Below are 9,750 nucleotides of genomic sequence, written 5' to 3'. Positions count from 1 at the left end.
GATCAAAATCTGTCAACCACATCAAGCTCAAGAACACAATAAGATCATATCCTCTGTCACGCCCATGCAAGCCCAGCCCATCTCCCGAAGCAGCTAAAAGGGAGCATCCCCAGCACTGGATTCAGAGGGACTCACTTCCCTTCACTCTGCACTCATTTTCTTGCACCACAGAAACGGTGACTCTTCTTCTCTTCGTCTTCCACTCTGTTTAGAAGGAGCAGCCATGTATCTCCAGCCATGCACTCAGTCCGTTGGAGGTGGCAGAAGGAGCTACAGCTCATGCTCTGCCATTGGTGCAGGTGGAGTAGGGGGGGGCAGAGCCAGGCGTAGCTACAGTTCCTATTCCTCCTCCAGGGTCTTTGGAGGTGGCGGACGCTGTGCAGGGTTTGGCAGCAGGAGTTTGCATAATCTAGGTGGAGGTACAAGGATTTCTTACGGTGGAGGATTTGGGTGCAGAGGTGGTGGCTTTGGTGGTGGATTTGGCGGCTATGGAGGTGGAGCGGGCGGCTTTGGAGGAGGACCGTGTGGCTTTGGAGGAGGAGCGGGTGGCTTTGGAGGAGGAGTGGGCGGTTTTGGCGGACCTGGCTTCGGACCTGGCTTTGGGCCTGGCTTTGGACCTGGCAGACCTGGGCAGCCTGGAGGCATCCAGCCCGTTCAAGTTGACTCAAACCTCCTGCAGCCGGTCAATGTGGATATTGACCCTCATATCCAACAAGTGAAAACTCAAGAGAAGGAGCAGATCAAGGTCCTCAACAACCAGTTTGCAAGCTTCATCGACAAGGTGAGAAGTCAGGGCAGTAGGGGGGCACTTTGAACGGCTTTGTGCACTGGAGAAAGGATGGTTTCTGTGTTTCCATCTCAGTTTTGGTAAGAAAGGAAAACTGAGCAGTGATCAGAAATAGGCTAGAATTTATCATCCAGAGACAGAGAGAGATCAAAAGCTTCTCCTGCATGGGCCTTGCCATGGATTCAGCTACCCCAAGCTACTCTTTGGCTTTGAGCTGTAGGATGCTCCAAAAAAGTCACGTTCAAGTCATCACAACATCTTTAGCATTCACTAGCTGGTCTTACTATTGTGAATTTCTCTTTCCACATGGCCTCCTGTCAAATGCTACCTATTTATTAATATAATTTGATTATCAAATGACCCATTTACAGGGGAAAACTAGGATTTCTAATTTGACAGATCCTCAGCTTCAGTGCAACTAGGACAGTTTACACTAGCTCAAGATCTGTCCCAGAATGTTTTCAGTGATGGAGCTCACTATTTCAGATTCTTTTTGGTTGCCATTCTGAGTTTTGATGGAATAGTCCTAAGTTATATTGCGAAGTGATGGTTGGAGGGCAGTGAGCGGAAAGGGTCAGAAATGTTTTTGCAAAAATCTGTTCTAAAATGTTCAAAAAGTTGAAACATTTCAATGAGCTCAAAGCGTTTGCAAAACAGGGTGAAAATGCCATGAAAATGCAACTGAAATTTTCTGCTATTTGGTTTCAAATCCCCAAATGCCATCCATATCTTGAAATGTCATCAACATTTCAAATTTGATGACTTTGACCACCTTCGATATTACCATTCAACTGAGAAAGAACTCTCCTGTTTGCACAATGCAGGAGGATCCTTGAGTAGTGCCGCTCTTCCAAGTATTATAGGGAATACTTAATCCATCTGCTTTTTGGGTTTCAGGTCCGATTCTTGGAACAACAAAATAAAGTTCTGGTCACCAAGTGGGAACTCTTACAACAGCAAGGTGGAGTAATTATTAGGAAGGACTTAGTACCCTTGTTTGAGAATTTTATCCAAACCTTGAGGAGAAGGCTAGATGGACTCCAGAGTCAAAGAGGACAATTGCAGTCAGAATTGGAGAACATGCAGCAGTATGTCGAGGATTACAAGCGCAAGTAAGTGCATTAAAAGAGTAAGAAACAAAACCTTAAATTAAATTTAAAACATATTACAGCTATAGCAAACTCGATTGATCAATTTACTGTGCCTTCAGTCGTGAAGGGCAGGGGCTAGTTTTCCCCTTGCATCAACTCTTTGATACCAACTATGGCTGAAAATCCCAACATGGCCTAATTTCAAAGGCACAAATGGCAGAGAGGCACCTGACCCTGGGTAGTCAATGGGAATTGGACTGCTAATTCCCATCTCTAGTTTGAAAATAAAGCCCAAGAACAGAGAAACATTATTATTCACTACTTAAGAAAAGAACCTACCTCATTCCATTTATAGGTATTGTGATAGACCCAGTCCAGTTGGGAACAGCAGAGTAGTAGAAGGGAGATATACTGGCCACTGGATAAGCAGTTTTCTGTTCCCTGAGTGACCAGAGCAGGGGCTGCTCCAGGCTAATGAGAACACCTGTCTCCAATTAACCTGCTAAGAGTCAGGTGAGGCTGTTAAGCACCTGACTCTAATTAAGGCCCCTCTGATGGTATAAAAGAGCTCACTCCAGTCAGGCCAGAGGGAGCCAGAGGAGAGGAAATGCATGTGAGGAACTGGGAGCAAAAGATGTGCAAGAAGCTGAGAGTGAGTAGGCACACTGCTGGAGGACTGAGAAGTACAAGTGTTATCAGACATCAGGAAGAAGGTCCAGTGGTGAGGACAAAGAAGATGTGGGGAGGAGGCCATGGGGAAATAGCTCAGGGAGTTGTAGCTGTTGTGCAACTGTACCAGGAGGCACTCTAATCAGCTGCAGTCCACAGGGCCCTGGGCTGGAACCCGGAGTAGAGGGTAGGCCTGGGTTCCCCCTAAACCTCCCAACTCCTGATCAAACACAGGAGGAATTGACCTGGACTGTGGCTTCTACCAGAGGGGAAGATCTCTGGGCTGTTTCACGACCCACAAGGTGATTCTGTGAGGCAAGCAAATCCGCCAATAAGCGTAGGGCCCACCAAGGTAGAGGAGGAGCTTTGTCACAACATATAATAAGCCCTGAGTTCTAATGTTCCTTCTTATCCTGGTGTGAATCAGTTGTGTTACAGCAGTTCTTTTCTTAAGAGGGTGGCTGATGGGCTGTGGACCTTGAGAAAGCAGTGTGTTTTGAGGAGGTATCTGAAGGTGCAAAGGATGTAGTAGAGATGAATTGGATCCCATCTGAATGTTAGCAAGAAGGAGTTAGTGGCAATACAGCATGAAGGGTCAATCAGATGCACACCTTTGGTGTAGTAAAATGGGGAAGAGAAGGAGATGAGAACAGAGATTTAGACAGGTGCTGTGATTTAAATATCTGGATTATTTGATATTAGACTTGATTTGAACCTTGGGTGAGTCTAGCCTTCTTTTACTGGTGACGGAAGCAGCAAAACTCAAAAAAACCCAGCTTGTCTCTTTACTTGAAACAGGTATGAAGAAGAAATCAACAGGCGCACAGCTGCTGAGAACGAGTTTGTGGTGCTCAAGAAGGTGAGCGACGATGCTAACTAAAGAACGAGGTGGGAAGCTTTAAACAGAGATTCAGCGAGATTCTGTCTTCAATGAAAATATAACCATTGAAAAGCATAATTAGAAGGAAAAAAATGCCAGTTACACACAGGCCTGCACCAAAATCCCCGAGCTGCTACCACCTGTGTGTTACAGCCCAATATCCATTTGTGATTGGGTAACTGAATTTGTCAGATGCCCAGAAGAATGTCTGTCTACGAAGGTATTTCTAGGGTGCCCACCACAGGGCTATCTGAGTGCCTGACAAAAATTAACACATTTTTGTGCCTTACAAGTCAGGTTTTCAGCTTCTCCCCTTAATGTCCACAAAATCCTCCAAAGGGATATTTGGTGAAGGGAAAGCAACAGAGGAAAGAAAGAAAGGACATTCTAACCTTAGTAGCGGTGTGAACGAATGACTTTATGCCACATCACCTTGGTCTTATTGCACTGGATAATAACATAAGTAATCCTGAAGGTCCTGTTTTCCCCCACATCTTTCTGAGCGCTACATTTGATGCCCCAACAGCAGAACAGCTCTTGCTTGAAAGGGAACATAGGATGTTATTTCTGCCATGCTCAATGATACCCAATGGGAGATCAAACAGTTCACAGTATCTCTGATCTTTCCTTCAGGATGTGGATAATGCCTACATGGTTAAAGTAGAGTTGGAAACAAAGGTGAACACTCTGATTGATGAAATCAACTTCCTGAGACTTGTGTTTGATGAGGTAAGGAGTCTTCTGTTTCCCTTGAGCAACTGGTCGTTGGGTGATGTAGGTCCCTTCCAAAGAGGCTTGACTTTGATTAGCTACTGGGGTTGGGTTTCTCTTGGGTGATGGCTAGAGATGTTGGAAACTGACAATGATTTTTTTTTTCCTACTGCAAACATTTGTGCCAGAAAGTCTGACTCCATTCAGATAGAGACTGACTCATTTCTAACCTGGACCCAAATGCCAGGCACCTGAAATCACCTTTGGGATGCCAGATTTTCAGAGCTGCTGAGCACCCACAGCTTCTGCTGAAGTCAATAGGGGCTCCTTGCTTTTGAAAATCAGCCCATTTATTTGGAGCGTAAATATGGATCAAGAAGCCTAACTTTAAGCAACCATGTTTGGTCATTGTAGCCACCGACAAATGGACTGAACTCAAGGCTGGGGACCAGTTCTAGTCTCTGCTTTGCCACTGAAGGGCCTCAAGAATTCTTGGCACTTACTGTATAGCACTTCAGACATTGGGTTAAACCGCGGCCCTAATGAATCAATGGCACTTTTGCCACTGAGTTTAACTAGGCCAAGTTTTCACCCTTTGGCTTCGACTTCCTGAAATAAGTAGCCCAGTACTCATGTAGTTCAGAAATGCTGACATGCTGTCTAATTACCAAGGCTGGTGGGGAAACAGGGAAACATTTGTTAACAAATTTCCAAAATGCTTCTGTTTGGGAGTTTATTGGAAAAGGACCGATTTCTCATTTTTACATCTATTTTTGTAGAATATGCCACATTCTCCCCACCCCTTCCTTTCTATTTTTGTATAATGTGGGGGGAAAAAAGGCAAAATTTTTCATTTTCCAGTTTCAACTGAAGAATGCAATTTTGCCACCAAAAATTTTCTTTTTGCGACAAGGCTGTTTGTTTTTCCTTTAAGAATTTTGATCAGCTATCATAATCGCGGTGACTTTGGAAACAGGTCAAGGACCTTTTTGTAACACCCTCATTTCTTTAAGATCTCTTCCTTCTCAGCTGTGTTTATTCTGTGACAGACTATGTCTGTTCTAAATTGAAGTAAACAGATCTCTGTAGGTCGTCTTTAGACTGGAGAATAGGAAAAAGGGGCAGAGATGGGAAATAACATGAATGAAAGATACAGGAGAGAGATGACTAATGTTTTGGTGCTTTGCAGGAATTATCTCAGTTGCAGACGATCAGTCGTGACTTGTCAGTGGTTGTATCCATGGATAATAACAGACATCTAGATTTGGAAGGCATCATTCAGGAAGTCCGAAATCAATATGAGGAGATCGCTCAGAGAAGTAGAGCTGAGGCAGAGGCTTGGTACCAGTCTAGAGTAAGTAATCAAGCGGCTAAAGATACGTGGATGCGGAATATTGCTCACAGCGGATTCATAAATACAGCTCAGTTGCAATGGAAGAACTACATAGAGTAAGCAAATATTTAGAGCTATAGGTTTCCAGGCAGGAGCTCCCTTCTTAGACACAACCCAAGGGGATCCAGGGTTCATGTTTGTTTGGGAATTCTGAATAGGACCAAAGATGTGGAATGGGGTCATGGGGCCTTCACACTGCAGAGAACCATACTGTATTTCCCAAAGATCTCTGCATCTATGTAGGCACCTAAAGGAGACACTATAGGCCGGTATGATGGGCAGCAGACACGGCACAGCAGCTGCCTAGCAATTACCAAGTGTTCTGTAGGTATCAGCGATATGTGGTTCAGCGGTTGTTTTATTTCTGCCCATCAGTATGAAGAGCTGCAGAGCACAGCTGGAAGACATGGGGACAGCTTGCGCAACACCAGGATGGAGATCCAAGAGCTAACGAGGGTTATCCAGAGACTGCGGGCTGAAATTGAAAGTGTGAAGAAGCAGGTATGGCTTGGGAACTTTTTATATGTATCAGTGCGGGGCTGGATCAGGGATATTCCAGGAGCAGCAGCAGAGTTCTGGAAGCTCTTTTGCAGCCTGCAGGCATGGCACCTACTGAAACCTACTAAAACCACCGATGCTAGTTGAAATTAGTGAAATTTACAGATCTTTGAGATTTACAGATCTTTGAGAGTCAGCACTTGCTTGGAATGCATCTGCCTCCTTGGCGGGCTCCATCTCTCAGCACTTTGTATTATGAGGTGGTATGGGGAATGGAGAGCCAAGCTCTCCTGGGGGCTGTTGAGTCACACAAGGCTGCTAATGCATACACAATGTGGAGACAGCCTGATGGATGGAAACCAGGCTTGACACTGGCTTGAAAACACTTCCCCAGTAAAACCTCTGCAGTGAATTAGAAAATCATAGGTGTCGAATCACTCAGCCTAGTTTGGTGTCCCAGGTTAGATTACTGCATGCGAATGAGCTACAAGGATGGTGCAGTGGGTAGGGGACTGAACAGGAAACTGGGAGATGCCTGACTCCGGGTTCTACCGGACTCCCCCGGTAATAGATTTCATAGTCTGTGCCGGATGCATTGGGGTTGGTAGCTTTGCTGGCCAGAGACTGAATTGTGACTCAGCCAGATGCAACGCTTCTCTCACTTTGGAGTGAGGAGTAAATTAGTTCATCCCTTTTCATGGAGTAATGTAATCTTTATGAGCAGATTAAGCTATTCCAGCCCACGACTACTGGGCGGGGTAGCTTGGGCTCTTTGGTCCTCCACCTGCTTTCCTGCAGCAAGGCGTGTCAGATGAGGATCCCCTGTAGCCGGAGAGTAAAGGGGAGGGGGCAGAGGTGTGTTGTTTCTCCTTATTCTTCGCATGGCAGCTGGGGCAATTGAGCCCTAGACATGGTGTTAGCAAGTCACTACCCTTCTCTGCTGCTCTTCCTTAGTTTTAAAGCAAGAACATTGATACTCACTCTGCTGGCTGGTGGAAACTGGTCCTCCCTCACCCCCACCACCCCTACACACAACAAGTGTTCAGTTTTGTTGGAAATTTTCAAGTTTTCGGTGAAAAAGTTTTGGTGGAACCCCAAAACTTTGAATTTGGGGCAGTATTTTTTTTTGGTGTGTGTGTGTGTGTGTGTGTGTGTGTGTGTGTGTAATGAAAAACTGAAATTTTCAGCAATGCCCCAGACCGTTTTCCAGCTGCACGTAGCTTTGGTGAATCCGATGACAAAGAAGGTCTAGAGTGGAAATTTGACACTGCCTTTCCTCTTTTCCAGATCGCACAGCTGCAGGGTGCCATCACCGAGGCAGAGGAGAAGGGTGAGTTGGCCCTCAAGGATGCTAGGACAAAACTGGATCAGCTGGAACGTGCCCTGCAGAAAGACAAGGGGGATCTGGCTAACTTATTGAAAGAGTACCAGGATGTGCTGAATGTCAAACTTGCCCTGGATATCGAGATCGCCATGTACAGGAAACTGCTGGAAGGAGAGGAGTCCAGGTAGGTGCATTGCCTGTTGGGATTTGTATTTCAAATGGTTTCAAGTTGCCATATTTGCTGGTAGGAGCTATTATAAGTGGGAAATAAATAAATACTTAGCAACATCCGTTGTGCTAAGGATGGGAAGTTCTCAAATGAGCAGGGCTCCGTGGAAGCATGACCTGCTTTCCTGGGTGAATGACCTATGTCTCTTTCCCTACACAGGATAGCCGGAGGTGGCCATGTGAATGTCTGTAAGTAGTTTGTGGTCTTCATGTTGATATGTTGTTTGTATTTCCCTGGGGTTTGTGGGCTGTCCTTACGCTGATGGGGTGACCCTGTGCTTCTCTTGCAGCTGTCGTTGGTGGAGGTGGAGGAGTCATCGGGGGTGGATTTGGTGGCGGAAGTGGAGGCGGCATCTGTGGTGGTGGATTTGGCGGTGGAAGCGGAGGATTTGTCGGCGGAAGCGGAGGAGGGATCTGTGGTGGTGGATTCGGTGGAGGAGGAGGATTCAGCGGCGGAAGCGGAGTTGTCGTTTGTGGTGGTGGATACGGCAGCAGAACCATTGGAGGTGGTGGCTTCTCTTCTGGAAGTGGAAGAGGCTACGTAGGTGGTGGCAGCGGCATCTGCTCCAGCGGCGGTTCCTCCTCGGTCGTACGGCGAAGCACCACGTCTATCTCCACCAAATCCGGTTCGGGAGGGTACTGAGCACTGGAGCCAGGCCCCAGAAAGAAAGAAGCATCTTTTTATCTTCAAATGGCAGCAGCACAGCCCACCTAACCCAACTCTGGTATCCAGAAAAGAAACGAACTGTATCTCTTACAGCCCACACACTTGAAACACCACCTGATCCTGACCGCATCTTCCCCAAAAGGAGGGCGGGAGCAACGCGTCATCCTGGCAGCAACACCTGCAGGGTTTAAACCAAATGTCCGTGTCAGTTGAAATGCACCCACCGATTAAATGTTATAAGACCCTCTAAAGTAAAGCATCACTTGAGGATATCAGTAAGCAGCGAGCTGATTTAGAGGAGGGAGACCTCTGCCCCTCTGGGTGTGCTGTAGATTTTTGGCTGTTGTGGCTGTCAAGGGGTAATGTGTAAAAAACTCAACTTTCCTCTTCTTTTCCTAGCGCTTCTTCTGAAATGGCTGTTTTCTTGGGTGCTATTGCATTTACTGTGCCTTGCATCTCCTGTTTGCGTGCTTTACAAATAGGTCAGAGTTGCGGTAAATGTGCGGAAAAATTATAATCCACCTTCAGCTGAGTCGAGGAGTTAGAAATGTTTGTGTGGCTATCTAGACACGATAGACTTCCCCCTTAAGGAACGACTAGGCAGGTTTGTTATTTTGGGTATCCAAAGACAGGCTCTAACCAATGTTCACCATAAACAAGTGGGTACCAATTCCACTCATCCTCCATCCTCCTTTAGTTGCACCCGATTCCACCGGATGTATTTGTGCCTTTATTGTAAAGATAACAGAGCAAACTGTTCACTGCAAAGCATTCTGTGATGTAGAATATACTGTACTGTCACCATTTGCCTACCTTTCCTACTCATGGGGCGTCCCATTTTCTTGGGGCGTGACCATTTTCAATAAACTGCAGACAAGTCAGATCATGTCTATGTGTCATTATTCTTATACAAGGTCTGTGGTCAGGATCCTGAATGAAAAGCAAGAGCTGTTCTTCTGGTTAAAAAATAGACATAAAACGATACTCTGGGCAAAATTCTCAGCTAATGCAAATCAGTGAAGGTCTTTTGAAGTCCATGGACCTGGGCCAGTTTACAGTCTGGCCCTGTGTGTTCTGAAATGTTGTTAAAATTATTGACATAGGGTTCATTTCCTAGACGCAGGGCACTTTGAATCTGCTGCATTTTTTTTTTTGAGGTCACTGTGGAGCTGAAAAGAAATAACAGCAACTGGGCCTAGTTTTCCATTATGCTAGTATTATGCCAGTGTGACTCCACTGAAATCAAGGGAGATACACTTCATGTTACAGTGGTGACGGTCTCAACATTACTGTGGTCACAGCAGGCAAGACCCACATGCTACTGAGTCTGAGACACAAGTCCTCTGAGCAGAGAAAGAGAAGTGTCAGTGGAACAATTATCACCAGCACATTGTGCAAGGTGGGAGCTTGAAGCTCACTATGTCTAGCAAAGACATAAAAACATTTAATGCCTGGAAACGGAAACTAGATGCACGGGAATTCAGGTGCATGTTTTTAACAGA

The 9,750-nt window shown here is 45.9% G+C and overlaps 1 protein-coding gene across 1 annotated transcript; it reads left to right on the top strand.

Annotated features, from left to right (window-relative positions):
* Window positions 1-223: 223 nt before the first annotated feature.
* LOC116828508 (keratin, type II cytoskeletal 4-like) lies at window positions 224-8,643 on the top strand. The gene is made up of 9 exons (XM_032786811.1): window positions 224-781; window positions 1,685-1,899; window positions 3,346-3,406; window positions 4,061-4,156; window positions 5,328-5,492; window positions 5,907-6,032; window positions 7,317-7,537; window positions 7,742-7,770; window positions 7,872-8,643. The coding sequence occupies exons 1-9, from the start codon at window positions 224-226 to the stop codon at window positions 8,222-8,224; spliced, it is 1,824 nt and encodes a 607-aa protein (XP_032642702.1). The 3' UTR covers window positions 8,225-8,643.
* Window positions 8,644-9,750: the final 1,107 nt, after the last annotated feature.

Source organism: Chelonoidis abingdonii, chromosome 26, assembly GCF_003597395.2.
Source record: "Chelonoidis abingdonii isolate Lonesome George chromosome 26, CheloAbing_2.0, whole genome shotgun sequence".
Taxonomy (NCBI): Eukaryota; Metazoa; Chordata; order Testudines; family Testudinidae; genus Chelonoidis; species Chelonoidis abingdonii.
This window is presented reverse-complemented; position numbering and strand designations above follow the sequence as displayed.